The sequence below is a fragment of the Apis laboriosa genome, unplaced genomic scaffold (assembly GCF_014066325.1).
Source record: "Apis laboriosa isolate Shangri-la unplaced genomic scaffold, ASM1406632v1 scaffold5_cov152, whole genome shotgun sequence".
NCBI classification, from domain to species: Eukaryota; Metazoa; Arthropoda; class Insecta; order Hymenoptera; family Apidae; genus Apis; species Apis laboriosa.
The window spans coordinates 4883434-4902925 of NW_025223857.1; the positions used below are offsets into that span (position 1 = coordinate 4883434).

Below are 19492 nucleotides of genomic sequence, written 5' to 3' on the forward strand. Positions count from 1 at the left end.
GTTTCCTAATTTTAATAGAGTTTAATCGAGTTTTAAGGTAAATTACGCGATTAATGTGTTTATTTTTGGAAATAAGTATCGCATACGACAATCTTAATTACGATGCATTGAAGATATTTTCATTAAAATTTTCGAACGAAATTTCATATATCGGAACAGGATAAATCCTCTTTTTTTTTTTTTTTTTTTTTTTTTTTGTTTTATATCTTAATGTAATATCGTCGTTATATTGCATTTTCGTAGAATTTTATTTTCCACTTATTTTTCGCATTTTTCAGATACTCGAAGCGTAGAGAATAAACCTATTTTCCGATCGAACTCGTTTGATTTCCGCCTCGAACGTCGCTATCCATTCCCCGCCTCGTACTAAACACAATCGATCTCCGCCAATCGAGATTCCAAGGCGACGCCGATCGCCTCCTTGACCGGATTTCCCCGCGATCCGAATCGACGAGCACTCGTAAACGACGCAACTTGTCGTCGTTCCGAATTCCACGGTTTTCGACGTTTCCATCCGTTTATTTCAACGATATATATATATACATGTATATCGACATCCACTTCGATTTCGCAAATGTCCACCTCTTATAAACTTTACCACCGAGATCTTATTTCATTTCTAAACTGGAACAAAGGTTTCGTGCGACTTGCGCTCGATACCTCATTGCCTTTGTCTCGTATTTTTATACTCGCGTTTCAGCTTTTCAGATAAAAATGAAACGATAATGATGGCGAGATTTAGTTCATATTTTACCGATATTTGGTGCAGATTTTTTTATTTTAGTAGGTATTTATTATATATTAGAACTTAAAATTAGCAAAACGATTTATTTGATTCTCTTTCTATCTTATTTCTAGATAATAAATTTATTAAAAAATAGTTAAATTAAATATAACGAAATAAATTAAGTTAAAGTAAGGTTTAACTTGACATTTCTACGATTTCCCAAGATCCATCTTCTTATATTTTCTTCCGTTTCGTTTTAAATACATTTTACGAGAAAGATTCCCGCCACAGTGAACGATCCACTCTTCTTCCCACCACCATCCAATCATCGAAATCGGCACAATCCTGCATCAATTTCCTTAATCATCCTAACCAACAACTCTTCCAATTCTATGGAAGTGATCGACACCCTTGATTTTCCAATAATTTTTATTTTTATCTCTATTCCATCCACTCTTCTTTCCATCACCTTAATCCAATCATTAATACAAAATTATTATTATTCATCAATAATTCTTTCAATTACGAAAGTACGACACACTTTTCCAATTCTAATCAACAACTCTTCCAATTCCACGAAAAAAATAATCGACACCCTTCACTTTCCAATAATTTTTATTTTCACTTTTACATTCTTCTTTCCATCGCTTTAATCCAATCATTAATACAAAATTATTATTGTTCATCAATAATTTTTGCAATTACGAAAATAATTGACACATTTTTTTTCCAAATAATCGACTCTCTCGATTCCAATAATTTTTATTTTCATTTTTACTCCGCCCACTCTTCTTTCCACCGCCATAATCCAATCAAATTAATACAAAATTATCATTATTCATCAATAATTCTTGCAATAACAAAAGTAATCGACTTTTCCAATTCCAACCAACAACTCTTCCAATTCTACGAAAGTAATCGATGCATCCCTCGATTCCAATAATTTCATTTTCACATTTACTCCTTCCACTCTTCTTTCCATCGCCATAATCCAATCAAATTAATACAAAATTATCATTATTCATCAATAATTCTTGCAATAACAAAAGTAATCGACTTTTCCAATTCCAACCAACAATTCTTTCAATTCTACGAAAGTAATCAATGGATCCCTCGATTCCAATAATTTTATTTTCATTTTTATTCCGTCCACTCTTTTTTCCATCGCCATAATCCAATCAAATTAATACAAAATTATCATTATTCATCAGTAATTTTTGCAATTACGAAAGTAATCGACTTTTCCAATTCCAACCAACAACTCTTCCAATTCTACGAAAATAATCGATGGATCCTTCGATTCCAATAATTTCATTTTCACATTTACTCCTCCCACTCTTCTTTCCATCGCCATAATCCAATCAAATTAATACAAAATTATCATTATTCATCAGTAATTTTTGCAATTACGAAAGTAATCGACTTTTCCAATTCCAACCAACAACTCTTCCAATTCTACGAAAATAATCGATGGATCCTTCGATTCCAATAATTTTATTTTCATTTTTACTCCATCCATTCTTGTTTCCACCGCCATAATCCAATCAAATTTACATTATACAATACAAAATTATCATTATTCATCAATAATTCTTGCAGTAACAAAAGTAATCGACTTTTCCAATTCCAACCAACAACTCTTCCAATTCTACAAAAGTAATCGACGGATCCCTCGATTCCAATAATTTTATTTTCAATTTTACTCCGTCCATTCTTCTTTCCACCTCCATAATCCAATCAAATTAATACAAAATTATCATTTATCGTATTCCATCAATAATTCTTCCAACTACAAAAGTGATGGACACGCTTTTTCCCCATCCTTCCATCCAATCCTTCCATCCAAATCTTCCCCCCCTCCCCCTCCCCCAAAAAAATCCTTACTCAACTAACTCGCCGATCGAAATTGTTCCAGCTACGGAAGCCAGTGTCGACACTCTCGATCCCGGGGGCGATGAAGAACAGCGGCGGCGTGGGCGGCGGGGGCGGCGTGGGGGGCGCCGGGGGTGGCGGCGGTGCTGGTTGCGGTAGCGGCGGCGCTACCGGGACCGGCGAGGAGGCCGGTATCGCCCTTGTCGGCATCCACTCGGAGTACCCCCGCTACGTGGACGAGCGTGTCCTGGCCGGGGGCGGGCAGGTGAAGGGCCCCTCGGGCAGCATCGGGCCGGGCTCGAAGCACAAACCGAACGTCGGCTACCGGCTCGGCAGGCGGAAGGCCCTTTTCGAGAAGCGGAAACGCATCAGCGACTACGCCCTCGTCATGGGGATGTTCGGCATCATCGTGATGGTCATCGAGAACGAACTGTCCAGCGCCGGTGTCTACACCAAGGTGAGTACGTTGTTGTTTAATCGATGCTTATTTATTGATGCTTTCTTTCATCGTGTTGGGGTTGTTCGTTGTTCGTTCGAATTTGGGTTAATAATAGCGGCAGGTTTTCTTTGTTCTCTTTTAGTAGGGGGTAATATTTTCTTAATCGATACTCTTGCGAGTGATTTTTCTAAAATATGCAGGAAAATTCATGGTATCGAGATTTGGATGAAAAATATTTGATTTCGAAGGTTTTCTGAGGAGGAAGATAGTTGCATTATAAATAATAGATCAACGTGTGATTTCATTTTTAACGGAGGATGATACAAAATTTTTTGAACAGGGAAAGAAATTTCGTTGAAAAGGATTCCTGATTGCCGAATTCCTTAAATCTTCGATTGCCAGAATGTTATAAACAGACAGTATTAACTCGTTCAGATGAAAAAATTAGTTAAGTTTCTCTTAACTCTCATTTCATAAATATCGAGCTTCTAATAAATTTAGTTGAAAACAAAGTTTGCGAAATAACGAAAATACTCTTAATCGAAGAGCGATCGTTTGCATAATCAACGGGGAAACGAGTTTTTTCTCGAGAATCTTAAAAAACGTCTAATTCCTTTGAACGTTCGTTTTAATCCCACCATCGCAAAAAACAAATTTCGCTAACAGCAGCCTGGAATTTCTACTAATAAGAATACAAGAGAGGAGCACGGCACTTTCTTGGCAACTTTTTAATAGATTCAACCGGCCTACTTCGCGATCAGTTTGTCTCGTTCACTCGATCCTTGAAACCTGACGGCGTTTCTCATCCAGATCTGGCCTTTTCAAACTCGCAAGCTCTCGCGACAGAATTAACAAGAGTACATTCATTATAATTTAGCATGATAAGAAAATTTAACCACGTCCATTTATGACGCTATCCTCCTTTCCTCCAGTTTAAATTTTAAACGATTTTTCTCCTGTTAACGCGTTACATTCGTCCGATATTTTCAACAGTTGGATTGTTCTGAAATTATTATGGGTGGTAGGATCGCGTAAAAAAAGTGGTTAATGTATTTTATTTATTCAGGAATGGTTGACTGTTCTTCGTAAAGAGGCGGAAGAATGAAACCGAATTGCGGCGATCCAAGTTGTATGCTAATGGCGGTGCTTGATGTATTTTCTATGATAATTTGAGAGCAAGAGAGGAACATTAGGATGCATATTGAGAAGAATACTAAAAGATAAAATTGCGCGGAACCCATTGGGTTTAGAATATGTGTCGAGAATAATGTTTTATTTCATAGAAATATGATGCTTCTTCCTCCCTACAATTTGAACGAACGATACGTTGATAAAAAAAAAATATTTATTCGTTGAATTGAATTTCCTTTCCTTTTCGAAGTTTAAAAAATTTGAGACATCAACAATTGTCTCAATATCGAAGAATTCCTTGAAATGACTTTCTTGAAATGACTTTCTTGAAATGAGTATCACCATGTCGATGATCTTCAAATTGTATTGATTAAATGATATTGATGATTTTCTGTGATATTTAATCAATATTAAGTCAACGATTTCTTTGATTTTTAATTAATATATGGAATATATTATGGAATATAATAATGGAATAATTTCAACGATTCCTCGTGTTTTACAAGTTACAAGTTTGAATGATAATGATAATGAATTCGATAATTTGAGCGATATTAAAAGAATGTGGCACCTTTTCGTGCAATTTTTCTATTGATAATCGAATTTGTTGAAAGACAAGAGATAAGCTCGAAAAGCTTTTACGTTTCCTCGTTACGAAATTGTTAGATGTACGTGACGATGAATTTTAATCTTACTTCTGAGTGTGCCTTCCATTACCTCTTTCAAGCGATGATCACGCGTTCTTTTTCACGGCGAAACAACACGCTGGATCACACGTGCCGTGCTAGTAAATTTAAAAATATTCCTCTATTAGAGGTATTCGTCGAAAAGCGTGCAGGGAATTAATTTTTGGAGAAGAAAAAAAATTAGATTAAACAATTTCGATCGAAAGTATCACAACTTTTCTCAACTTTCTAACTTATTATTATACAAAAATATAAAGGAAAGAAGATAAAGCAAAAATCACTCGAATTAAAATTCAACGATCGAAGAAATTTCATTATTTCTTTCATCAAAAACTAGATTTATTTCTCGTCTTCGAGATCTTATCTTTAAATAGTTCAATTCGAAACTCGTTATTTGCCCATTAATTCAAAGGTTTCTCGCGTCTCGTTCAATTAAACTACTATTGACGGCCTACGATTCAATCAATCGAATGTCTCTGCTTTGAAAGCATCTCTTCTTGCGAAAGTAATGAAGTGCGTCGTCTCCCTAATTAGATAGCAAACTGATATGTTAATTAACCGTCTACTCCGTGATCAATTGGCAATTCTGGAAAGAGAAATTTCTTGTTTCCTCGTAGATAGATAATGAAATATATCTGAAGAATAGATCCTTTTTGTGGTATAGAAAGTAAACTAATTTCTTGCAACTCTTTCATTTTGTAAATTTATATAGAAAAGAAAAGGAAAGGCGAGAGGAGAAAGATCTCGTGTTTCGATAAATGAAAGAAACGAATGATATCAAAGAAAATAAGATGATTTTTCGCGTGATTCGAGAAATTTGTCGCAGAAATAAATTGAAAATGTTGGAAATGAAACACGGAAATTCTAGATGCAGAAAATTGGGAAATAAAGCACGAAAGTTTCATTTATTTATTCTATCATTTTATCTTGATGTCTCGCGTCGATCAGACGCTCCCCCGATATATCTCATTCGGGAACGATATGAAATTGATGCATACGAAAGAATTCAACCGGTCAACCGTGACGCTTCCTGTTTCTCATGAAAATATTTGCCTCGATTGCTTATATATCTCATTCGCTTTCAAACGTGATTCCATTTATTTCCCTGAGGAATAATCCTCAAGAATCAAAGATCAAAGTAACCTTATTAAAGAATAATAATATCCTCCATCCTTCGTATTTCAATTTCTCATTTGGCAATTTCAAATTTCGAACACGAATTTTTCCAACAGTATATCAAAAGATATTTTCTACGAGCATGGTCAAAAATAATATATCTACACGCCAGAAACACAGATAATTTAAGATATTTCCACATCGTATCTCACAAACACGACCACATCAAAGACCATATTTTCCACCGAAAAAGAAAAAACGATGCGAAAATTCGATTCCAATCACTTGTTCCGATCGTTCTTTCACCCCCTTATTTGCTTGAATTAAAGTCTCTGCCCGATAAATCACCTGTTCACAGCGATCGAATAAATAGGATAATGGGAGGAAGTCGGTGCTCGACACGCGAATCCAAACGCGAATTTATCGTCCTGTTTATTTTCCCAATTCTTTCGCTCGTTGAGCGAACCGTGGTAACGATCTGTATTTCCATTCCGCCTATTTCCCACCCATTCCATTCCTAATCATCGCTCGTCGATTTTGGTTAAATCTAGCGTGAGGAAAGGCAAGCACGGTTGACGACTGAATTACGCTGTTGACCGTGGCAACAGCGTGGCTGAACCGGCGCCAAGTACCGACGAATAGATTAACAATATCGGTAATGGGTTGGAGGGAGGGAAATGGTGGTTGTGCGTCTGGTGAGAAGGGAAGGGAAAAGAAGGCCAGGAGGTTGCATTCGATCGCTTCTTTTCTTTCTGCCCGGATTCCGGGCCAAATCGTACGTTTCTGGGAATGTCCGATCTGGCGGGAATCTCTTATATATATAGGGTGTTCTGTGAGTTTTAAAGGTGGAAGCTCTGTTGATGAGGGCTGTGAAAAGATAATTTGGAATCTAATTGTGGTGGTGGAGAAGTGAAAGAGAGAAGGAAAATTTTATAATTAAAGGGAAGGGTGCAACGTTGAAATTTGATTATTCTTTTATCTCTTTTAAAGTCTTTTATAGATTTTTAAGTTTGGTAGAAATGTCATGTTGGCTGTGAAAAAGATAGTTTGGAATGTAGTTGAAAGAAGAAAGGAAAAATGTTTGATTATTTATTAAATAATTAGAAGAGGAATTCGTGTTTGTAATATTATTATTAATTGATAATAGAGAGCCCATTTTTGATTGTGAAAAGATGAAAATGGAATTATTTTATTGTTGTTCTTCATGAAAGGATAATTTCTGAAAAAAAATTTTTGATTAAAGCAGAATTTTCTAAACTTCCTTTCAAAATATTAATATTTTCAACGTATAAATTTTTATCAAAAATCGAAGAATTAAAATTTAATATTACAGCTAAATAACGCGATTATTTTCAGCTTTATTGATAATTCAAATCAAAAAGTGTAAAAAGAGAAAAAAAATCTATATTATCATATAACACACTTCCTCCTCCAAGAAATTCACAGAAATATTTACGTTTGTTTGTTCCTTGATTATCGTTTGTCGTTTCACGCGAAAATTTCTCGAAAATTTGCATTGGCGCATAGAATTGCAAATATCTCAAGATAGAATCTTTCAGAAAGGAAATTTGGAAAATCGAACGATCAGTAGGAGCACGGTTAGTCTCATTTTTTATGCATTGCCTTTCTTACATTCGTGCATTCAAATCACATTCGCGTTTCGCATAAAAAGAAATAGTGAGAATGATATCAATTTTTCTGCCAAGTTTTCGTTCATTTTTTATTTATTCGTTTTTTCACCTATACGTAGAAGAATTCTAATTCGAAAATGAATTCGAATTGAATTTGAAATTTGAAAAAAATTGGTTAAGAACTTCAAGTCAGGAATACATCAAGAGGATTCTTATTTTCGCGTGAAAGGGAAGATTTCGTTCCAATGTTAAAATTGTAGTTTTAATAATAAAGAAATTCTCGGCGGTTCTTTGTGAAACTAGATTCTTTGTGAAAAACGAACAGAGGTTGTATTTTGTATTCTTTTTTGGAACAAAAAAAAAATACAAGAGTGAAAGCTCCAACGATGCCAATCCGTAGTTTTATAATGCGAAACAATCTTCCATTGTTACAAAGAAAACAAAAACTTCTGGGAGAAAATTGATATATTTTGAATACAATTTGTACCAAATATCCTTAAGCATCGAATTATTCTTCTTAATATTTCTACCTTTAAACAAGAGACACTAAAATTACCGAACCTATTAAGTTTTCAAATTTCTTTTTTATTTTTGTAATTTACAATTTATATTACTTCGCGATAATAAATCATTTTTTTCAAAAATCATTTTAAAGTTTCTTTTGAACAATATGTTCAAAGAATTATTTTCAACTGGAGGCTGGAGTTATAAATGCATTTGAATTTTAAGTAGAGTACATTTCAGTAAGATAAACGAATTGAATAGGAGACAAAGAAACAGTAATATATCATCTTTCTTGTTGGAAAGTCTAACGTCTAGAACTTCGATTGCATACTGTTGTTCGCCGATATTCCATGCTAACTCAACTTTTTTTTTTTTTTTTTTTCTCCAAACGAATATCGGAATCCGTCTCTTTTAGAACTTCCTCATCCCTTCCACGAATAATAAATTATGAACACATACACGTGTAAAATCTGGAAATATCTCGCCTCTGAACTGAAGAAGAAGAAAAATAGACGAGTCTCTCTTATTATTATTCAAAATTTTATCAAAATCTAAATTTAAAATTGAAAAATCATGAAAATTTTATATATGTATAAAAATTTGGAAAAAAGGAATATTTCGTCTCTGAAAAAAAGAAGAATGCGAATGAGTTTCTGTTGTCGTAAATTATCTTATTAAAACAAAATTTACTTATGTAAATTTCATTCATTAATCATTATCAAATTAAAATTTATTTTCAATAGTATTGCTATCCGAGTTTTAAAAAAATAATTATTCACATTATATATCGTGATATAAACATATCGTGAAATAAATGAAATCTGTCAAATTACTTACGTTTGATTACTCTTTTCAAATGAAAAATGAGTGGAAACTTGATTGCATACTGTAATGGTTTCCATGAAACTTGGATATCGGTATATGGCATGTTCAAAGGTGCAGACTTGTATAATTAAATTCAGGAACTCGATACAAACGTTTCACTCGGCTCGATATACCGATACTTGCTAGACGAAAACGTCGAATTCAAATGTTGCAATTAATATCGGCCCTCCTTCCTCATCGAGACGAAATTAACGAGTTCGAAGAGAACGAATCGAGCCATTAAACATATCAATTGCACCTCTTTCTTTTTTTTTAAAAATGTTATCAATTTTACGGAGAGTTGTTTCAATTTCTATTATCGGAAAATTTATCGTTTTATCATTTATGAATTTCAAAATTTCTAAAGAATATACTTGAAAAAATTATCACGTCGACGTTCTCAGATGTCGAATTTACTTTGTCATTCCACTCAAATTCGTGATAATAATAATATTTTTAGGCAAAAAAACATGAAAACATTTCGCTATGGATCTTTTTAGAATCAATATTCATTCAAACGTTGTTAAATCATCCGTCGTTCATAAACTTTTCATAAGAAATGTAAAAGTGATAAAAAAAAATTTTCCACATATTTGATTCTTCAGGCATTCCTTTTTTCGACGTTTTACAATTATTTTTTTTATGTTTATCAAAATACTATGCATACAAATCTTTCACATCCCCTTTCGATTTTTAATAACTACATTGAATGCGAATAAATTAAATTAGATAAATATTATAAGAATAAAAGTACGCCTTTTACTTCGAAGCCTCTTCCTCTAATTCTTCAAACTCGAAGACCTTTCGTCTGACTCCTTAACTCGTTTAACATTTCACAATTGTGACAGGTGACTAATGTTATTACGAAGCTAGAGACTCGGGTCATTTTAAAAGAAGCCTCACGAGATCGAATATTCTATGTAATAGATTAGAATATCGTAACCTCGTATTCTATTAAATAAACGAGTTTCGTATCGTCTTTCCAATCTAAGACGATGAAATTTATTCAAATTAAATTTGAACGTATGATAAATTCGATGGAGAAATTGCCGGGTCGGTCAATTCTCTAATACGTGATGTGTACTCGGTTTCCACGAGTATTTCAACATTTCCTCTGTTTATTCTTCAAGAATTAATTGAAGATTGGAAACACAAATAGCTGCATGTGCCAAATTCTAGATTGGGCAAACAATTTTTTTCCCCAAGGATTTTATTTATTTATTTAACTTTTCAGCTCATCATTCGAATATATATTATTCGTATAAAAAGGCTCGAAAAAAATATTCTGAATCATTTCGAAAGTTTATTGCTCGAGCTTAAACATATATAAAAAGCGTAATACGTAAATCAAAACGTGTCGAAGATTAATATAATCATTTTGAATTCTTCCTTCAATTTGCGCTATCTAGTCCCCTCTTTTTACATTAAACACAAAATTAAACGAAGAAGGACAAAACAGACGAACGTAATGAACACTTTTCGTAAGGAAGACGAAAAGTAGTTAATTGTTGAAAAGTAATCCAACTTTGGAAGTGGTCTTTTCTTATGCATTTTTCGCGAGCGTTGCGCGTATATATACAATATATACATCCATGAACAAACAGGCACGCCAATTAACAAAGTCAAACAGTTTAAACGTCTCGCGAAACGAAAATTAATGTTTCACGCAGTTCAAACTCAAACCCTTCCCCCTTCTCCATATAACATCCACGTGCTAGTTATTCGCGCCAACAGTTGAAAGTTTCTACTCTTGCGATACAATTCCTTAACAATCAAAATATAGCGAGATATATATTCTCCAATAATTTTATTATTATCGTACACAAAGGTAATCTCGTCGATAAATATAAAAATAACAAAATTTACCAATTCAATGGAGCAAAAAAAAATACAGAAGAATATTTTATTTTTTTACTGTAACGTAATACGTTTCACACGGAATTCACAGAAATATCGTAAAAAAATCTCGTGTATAACGATTCACGATCGATCGAAAATTGGTCTCCTTGTTTCTTCTTTTTCCCGCGCGGAAAGAAGCGGGAAATTCGAATATCCAATAAGCTCCGCGAGAGGGAGTCGGAGTATCGGTTTATGGAGTACGCCTGTGTAAACCGTTCGCGATACGAACGGAATACACGGAGGATTATTTGTTTGCCGTATCGCGAACAGTTTAGGCGGCGTTCCATTTCTTGGCGTAGCCGAGGCGGGGGCGAAATGAAGCGAAGTCAATATTCGCCAACGATAAATCCCTGGCGCCTGTTTATGCGGCCTGACTTCTCCAACCGGGTATTATGAATCCAGCCCCTTTTGGGAAAGGAGCGCGACGCGCTGCGAGCAACGTTCCATATAAAAAACCGGTATTAAGGTTTTCCGCGAACAATGCGCAAACGGGGAATATACGATTATTTACGAGAATACAGTGCGTGTACCATTTAAGAAAATAGCCGGAGTTGGACAGCGAACACGTTACGGATAAGCGAGTAGTTGAGATGTTTCGAATATTACTTTAATAGTAATAACCTTATTTGAAATACTTGAATGTTCGGCAGTTTGGCGCTGCGGGTTTATTCACATATGCTTGAAAAAATTATTAAAGTAACTTTATTCCCCGGCGCTTTAAAATTTTGGCCATCTCTGGAGATAGAATGAAATTAAGAATAAATTTGAGACTTCGTTTTTTTAGTTATTGAATAATTTAAAAAATGGTGAAAAACTGGTATCCAGGAATATTTTCACTGTGATTTTTAATTTTTTATTCTTAATTCTTGTTTCATTTTAACTCGAAAAATTACCTTTTGAATTTTCGGGCATATGAATTCTGAATATTTAATAAAGTTATAAAATTGTGATGGACTTTGTGATTAAACGTGATCAAAAGTGTTTTTTTTTTTTTTACATGTAATTTTAAAAGGAAATAGAGGATATTGTGTAATTCGTGATTTATATTCATGATATAAAGTTATAAAGCTAATAATGTTTAAAATAGAGAATTTTCATTTTCAGAATGTACTTAAAAGTTAACGAAATACACGTATACCCGCTTATTTCCAATTGGATGATAAATAATCGATTCTAAATGTTTTAAAATAAGTAAATAATAATAATAATTTTTTTATTTCCAGGAAAAATTATATTCCATTTGGAATCCAATTCCAATATTCGCTCGAAATTATCAACGAATTTCATCACATGATAATGATACACAAATATCGAATTGAAAATAATTATTTATAAAAGAATCATAACTAATAACATAACGACTAATAACATAACACGCGAAATATAAAAATACAAGGAACAAAAAAATATTTGGAATAATATTAAACGATCCAACATTCCAACAATATTTGACAAATCATCGAACGTTCCTTTCTCCGTTATATATCCGACCAAAATTCAGTTTCGGGGCGGAAAGTTCCCAATAAGATATATTATTATACCAAGATTCCGCGGTAGATGTGCGGCGGCCACACGCGGCACGTATCATTGGCCGGCAGCCAATGACGGACGGGGTGGAGATAGATTTAAGTAACTAGTTCATGTTCGTTGGCGTTGCATCCCCCTCGAAAACCACCCTCTGGCGCCAGGATCGCGCTCAGCTGGCTCGATCCTCGTTTTTCTATTAATTTCTATCGAGAATTCCGGTGGCGATCTTTCAGTAAAGGGAACATACAACTATTCAACTATGCAACAATTCAATCCCTTCGCCGTTTATTCTTGATTGAAAACGTTCGCTTGTCCCCTTCTTGCGGATAAGAGATCCTAATCTTCATTGTCGCGTTTAATTAAAGGTATCCTTTTGCAGATATTCTCATTCTTTTTTTAATCTTGTTTCATTTTAATCGAGGGTTTACGAGGATGGACAATGGGCGTGTTGATCATATTAGTGTTTTCGAATTCGTACTATTCGTTTCCATTCGAAACGGACATGAGGCGATTTTTACGTGCGTTCTGGGAGAGTAATGGATTTTCAATTTATACGGGAGCAGCGTGATAATTCGAAAATTTGGGAAGATAATGCGTTTTGGGTGATCGATGAAAATGGAATTATTGGCCACGGTATCGTTAATTGGATAAAATTGAAATAATTATATTTTGCAGGGTTGCGATGTAAATAAAATTTATATACGCATGTGTGCGATTCAAAGTTTGAATTATTTAATTCGTTGATCTATTAATTTCAATTTAGACGGATTATACGTGTGTCCCATGTGAATTGGTCAACGAATGGGTCAAAAATAACATTGTTTCATTCGTTGGAACGAAAACGTATTCGTAATTATTAATTTTAGCGCGATAATTAGAACGTGAATCAGATTAATTTCGCCTGCCTCTGTCGTAAAATTTTTTATCACGCATCTTCTCTGAAACTGAAATGGTAACAAAGATACGTGTCTATGAGAAAAATAAACGAAGAAGGAAATAAAATTTGATAAAAATTCTATCTGTATCTGTTCTACAATTTTTAAACGTATAAAGAAAATATACTCGCAACAAACAAAAGAGAAAAAGAAAAATTTCTTAAATAGACATGGAAAAAATTTTCTTTTCTCCAAAAAGATTCCAGAAAAATTCCAACAAAAAAATTCCAAATTCCCTTCGATTCTCGACCCATAGAGAAAAGAGGAAACAGTTAATCCAAGTCTTTATACGTCGGATGGTGGCAGTGACAGTCTCAAAGACGAGAGTTCCATTTCCTCTGTCGTGGCGTCTCTCCGTAAAATTCAATCAAAACCGCAAACCATGACCCGCCAAGTAACAGAATGCATTACCTTTGATCCCGAATTCTGGATCCTTCCTCGTTGAATCCTCCTCTCCTCGCCGATAGACAACCGGTAAACAACCATAAGATGCTAATGCTAAAACTGGGGACGGGGGATTATTCAGTCAGGCGGATCCTCGTAACCGCCACTGTTAGTTTCTCCTCTCGAACGATGTTGTTAATCACAATTAGACGGTGCTAATTTCCCGTAAGGGAGAATTTTGTGAGTGATTTATCGCGATGTTGCAAAGTCACGGGGAATGGCAAGTGTAATTCCATCCGTGGACGTGAGAAATGAACAGTTATTGTGGGTGTGCAACGATGAACGATACGTTGAACGTTGTTACACAATACCCTGGGATGGATTATCATGGATACTAATATACTTGCTGTTTATGCACATAATAATAATACTAATAATAATAATGGTTGATGAAAAGATTATTAATGGAAATAATGTAATTTTGTTGTTGGATTGAGGATTGGATGAAAATTGGAATAGAAATAAAATTTAAAAGATTTGGAGGATCTTCAGGCTATTACTATTGTTATATGTTACAGATGAAAATTGCAATATATTTGTTGATATAAAAATATGAAAGGAAATAAAAAAGTGAGTAAAAATGGAAATCTTTGTAAGGGATGGAACTTTTTTTCTTTTTATATTATTGTATTCGATGATCTCGGAAAAATCATATAACCTCGTTCGTTAAATAAAGTGGGAAAAGCTGAACGAAGCGTGAACTCGGTAAAAAGGATGAATCTATCAAATCGAATGTTTTCAGGTCAATTGTTTTTATGCCTGACGCTTATCATTAAATTCCTGATATTCTTTGCCTTTTATTATCTCGTCATCCCTTCTGAATTCTGATCCCAAACAATAAAAAAATCGTGTTTGGAATTCGAATCGAAGAATAAAAAAATAATTTTAACAGCGGGCAAATAAACGTGCCTCGATTTTATTCACGTGTTTTAATTAACGATAACGTGATCATTTATGCATAATTATTTATTACTCATGAGCGTATTATTTTTATTAACCAACGAGACGAAACCATTTTAAAGATTTTAAGATTAAAAAAATAAATAAACGGTTTGATACTTCGATCCATTGATGATTCAATTTACTTTGAAAAACTAATTTCCAACTCTGTGCAATATTTCTTATAAAGAAAATTGTTTTCGATAAAAGAAAATATTTAAAGTTCGCTCGAAAAGATGATCCTGCATTTTTTTCCAAAACATAATTAACCATTCAATGTGGGAAGGATTAAGGATTCAATAAGCGAAGAATTTTTCCTTGATAAAGTCGCAAAAAAAAAAAAAAAAGGAAGAAAGAAAAAAAGATAAAAGCAACGTTGTACAGGCTCTGTTCCTTAATCCTTATCACGAGGCCAGGATAAAAGCATTCTGACCCATTTTTATCAGGGCTACAACCACGAATGTGGTATCTGGCGATCCTAATCCTTGCATAACGTGCAAACTCTATACTCTATACCATCGTGAAGGGGGAAAAGCTCGTGGCGTTCTGAAAGCCTGTATCGGAAACCAAAGTATCCGACGTGAGAACGGAATAAGAAGGTTTCTGATTCTTCTCCTCGTTATGGATCGTGACGAAAATATATATAAAGAAGGATTCGAGGCGAAAAAAAGTTTCTTTAACTATCCAGAGAGAGAGAGAGAGAGAGAGAGAGAGAGAGAGAGAGAGAGAGAGAGAGAGGAGGGGACTTAAATAGTTTCTGAAGAAATATATATATTTTTAAGTGGAAAAGAACTCTTGTGTCAACAGGATAATGGATTTTATTTCATATCTCGGTTACGGGAAGATCAACCGAAAGTCAGTCGGTAAAGTGAAAAGTCTGCAAACACGGTCCCCATTAACACTGCACTCTCCCTTCGAAGTTAAGTCCTAAGAAAATTTAAAAAGTATACTAGGGTGAAAATATGAGAGAGAGTAGGAGATTTGTAAGAGTTATGTGATTAAGATAATAGAGAAATTAATGATTTGTATCTTTGGATATTTAAGAAAAATTGCTTTGGATCAATGGTGCGATTCGATTTTTGATCTGAATAATATTTTGAAAATTCGTATATAAATTTATCGTCTGGTAAGGAAATTTTGATCAATGAATTGAAAAAGCGAAAAAATATTAATAATAAAATCGAACGTGAAATTAATTTTTAAAAATCGGAAACAATTTGAAAATTTCTGTTGGATTAATTCTTTTTTCCCAACGACATTTCGAAAAAAATTAATTACAAAAAACTGTATTCCATCCACGCAACGGCAAATAGCACAGAAAGATATCGTAGGATGTAAATGGAAAGCAATTTTCATTCTCTGAATGCGTAATATCCATAAAATTTCAGCATCATTTTGCTTTTTTCGAAAGCAACCAGACTAACAGAGCTAAAAATCGAATCAACTACTCCTGGATCCATTGTTTCTTGTCGTTGTTCCAACGGAAGAAAATGAAGTTTCAGAATTACGATTGTCATTTTTGCTTGGATGAAACGATTGCTGGTGAATCGTTTAACGTTTACTAATGGGTATAATGAATAAAAGTTGAAACGAGAATATTTCCGAATTTCCGAAAGATGCAAAAAGCGACCCCACAAAGGGATTAGAAAATGGAGCAAAACTTGGATGAAATTCGATATTTTTACGAAGATTCGCTTTTAATTCCTTTCTATCGATCATCCTTTGTTCAAATCTTGTTACAAAGCAATTCGGAGAATAAAGAAGTAGATATCGATTGTGGAATATTTTGATCTCTAAATGTAATTTCTATAATCTCTGTAAATGATGAAGATTTTAAAAATTATCTTCGTATATTTTTTTAAGTAAATATTTCGTAAATTATGCAAGATAATTGAAATTAAATATACAATGATCCAATTATAATAACAAGATTGTGTTATTCCATTATTTTTAAATTCACGTGTATTGCCAATGTTATAAAAATTCGTGTATAAACCGTATATTTTTCAAAAAGAACCAAGACTTATCGATGTTAATAAAATAAGAACAAAGAATAAAATTTTAAAAATCAATCCAATCAATATTCGATAGTATCTCTCTCTCGTCACCAGAGAAAGAAGAGACTATTATATAAAGAAAATTTACCGATAAAAAAAACTCCAAGGATTAAAAATTCGACAATGCAATAAAAATTTTATTTTCATCGCGAAACAACTCGGAAAAAATGGTAAAAAAAAAAAGAAGAAGAGAAAAAAAAGATATTGAAATTATTTCATCCTAAAAAAAAAAAAAAAAGAAAGAACGTTGCAAAAAAGAAAGAGAGAAAGAGAAAAGGAGAGAAGAAAAACATTCGATGAAGTTGGAATTCCTATTTCATCCTCTTCTTTCGATGCTACCCTTTGGCCCGTGGGAATTCGCCTCGATCTCCAAGCATTCGAAACGGTTCAACGCGTACGTGTTCGAGTATGATCGATCGTTTACTTACTTCCTTTTGCCATTGAAAACGCAGCGAGCACTTGCAGAACCATGAACAATTTATGATTTTGTACGCGTAATGTTCGTTTCCTTTGACACGGAAAGAAGAGGAAAGGAAATCTGAACTGGATCCTTTGATGAACGACGCATATTTTCATTTGAGAAATTCAGAGAAGAAGTCAACTTTCATTTTGGATTGGACCATTTAGATAATTCAGATCTTAATTTTTCATCAAAAATTCGCGTGGATCGTGATTTTTCAGAATGGATCGATTTGGAGGATTTCTGGAAGAAGAAAGTCGCTAATTTTTAGGATTTTTAGGAAAGTTTTTAAGAAAAGAGAATGTTGTACTTCTTTTTATTTTGTTGTCGTAATAATGTTAGATTGTCGGTGGTCACTTTGTCTGTCCAAAATCCGGTTACTATAATAATTAATTACTAGTTACTATAATAATAATTAAGTTTAAATTTGGAAAATGGCATCTAATGTCCCCAAGAAATAGCTGCACATCAATGGAATTTAAAATGAAACTCGTTGACCTCTCGGACATCATCTTAATTGAAACCATTGTGATCTTAATACGATCTCGTTTTCTCGAAATTATTCCTCTAAAAATACGTGAAAATGTGAGGGGTGCGCATTTTATTTAATGTCATTTACGAATTATTAAAAAATAATATAAAAAAAATATTTATTGTTCAACTTAAAATAATATTATTATCCACTTTTGAAGATCTTTGACCATCTTATCGAGTTTCCAATCGAACTCGAACCGATAAAACTCGAACCTTATTCTCACGTCGCGTTACGAGTTTATAAGAGTTTCCATGGGTCGAAATAACGTTTCACGAATCGTCTCTTCCTCACGAGGAAACTGTGTAAAGATCCTCCAGGGAATCGACTGGGAGCATTTTCTTATCGCGTACTGACGCGTCGGTTGATGTGTTTTTCGGTATAAAAGGATTAAAACTTCCTCGAATAATATATATATTTGTACGATAACAAAAATTTGTCATAAAGTTTTATTTAGAATTAATTGTATTTATAAAGGTATATATAATATATGTATGGAAATTGAGAAAGATGATGTTAAAAAGTTCTTCAAAAGTTTAATTGTAACATAAATTGTAACTTTTATAAAAAATTCTAATTATATTATCTTTAATTTCGTCTATTTTTTTTTTCTTGTGTGTATTCTTATTCGAAATTATTATTTCATTCGTATTATTATTTCGAGAAAACGAAGTTACTTAATAATTTATTGCATACTTCTGTCTTCACGTTCAACGTCAAAGAAAATAAGAGTGAGACCAGTTTCCTTTTTTTTTTCTCCCCACAATCTTTCAAGAGCTGTGCATGTTTTTATTTGCATACATCTTCTTCGAAGCAAATTCTATTTTTTTCTCACCTTTCCCGGAATTGTTCCCTTATATTGTTGCATCGAGTGTATATCGAACTACTGCATTCTTCGCATGATAATTATATTGTAAAAAAATATATGAAACAGAACATATTCTGTTAGATTCGAAATAATTCGTATATTTTAGAGAATGCTTGGACTTTTTCAATATTTGGAATCTTCTCGATTTACTTGTATCGAGTCTTTAGGAATAGAGTATTTAGAACGAGTTATTGAAGCTTTCTATAAAATTTAATTATTGGAAATTTCTAAATTGAATCATTTTTAAAACCTTTCAAAAAGTAAAAGATAGAGCTCTTTAGGATTCCTTTTGAAACTTTGCAAATTTTTTAACGTTCTTTTATCATTCGATATTTCAAGCTTTGTAAATTCTATTATTTCAAATCTTGCAGAATCGATTTCTGAAACTTTGTAAAAACCAAAGCATTCAAATCGATTTTTATTAATCGTCGTTACATTAACGTGAATCATTACTTTTCATTTAATTCACACTTAAAATTGCATACAATTATCCAACAATCATTAATTCACGTCACAGGAAACTTGAGAATCATTTTCACCCCCGCTTCGAATAACTTTAACGAGAAATTCGAAAAGCGAGGCGCGATAAAATACAAGCTTGTCACTTTTGATTCGAATCGAATTCCCCTCGGGAAATTATTTAAATATAACGAGAAATATCTTCCTCCCTCTATTGCTTCACAATATCTTCTTATAACAAACATTTCGCGAGCCGGTTCCATTAATCTTCCAGGATACACGCGGTGCCTTTCTACAATTAATTTCACGAGTATGGACGCGCGAGGGTGTCAATTACGTATCGTGAACATTTTCCACGGGGATGCGAGATTACAGATCCAACTAGTTTTCAGAAAATTTCCA

The 19492-nt window shown here is 33.4% G+C and overlaps 1 protein-coding gene across 1 annotated transcript in view; it reads left to right on the plus strand.

Moving 5' to 3' along the window:
* The window catches only part of LOC122717854 (small conductance calcium-activated potassium channel protein), a 222800-nt gene that overhangs the window by 153932 nt on the left and 49376 nt on the right, over nt 1-19492 (plus strand). The window contains exon 5 of the mRNA XM_043942301.1: nt 2643-3056. Within this exon, the coding sequence (XP_043798236.1) occupies nt 2643-3056 (414 nt within the window). The remainder of the gene's footprint in view (nt 1-2642; nt 3057-19492) is intronic.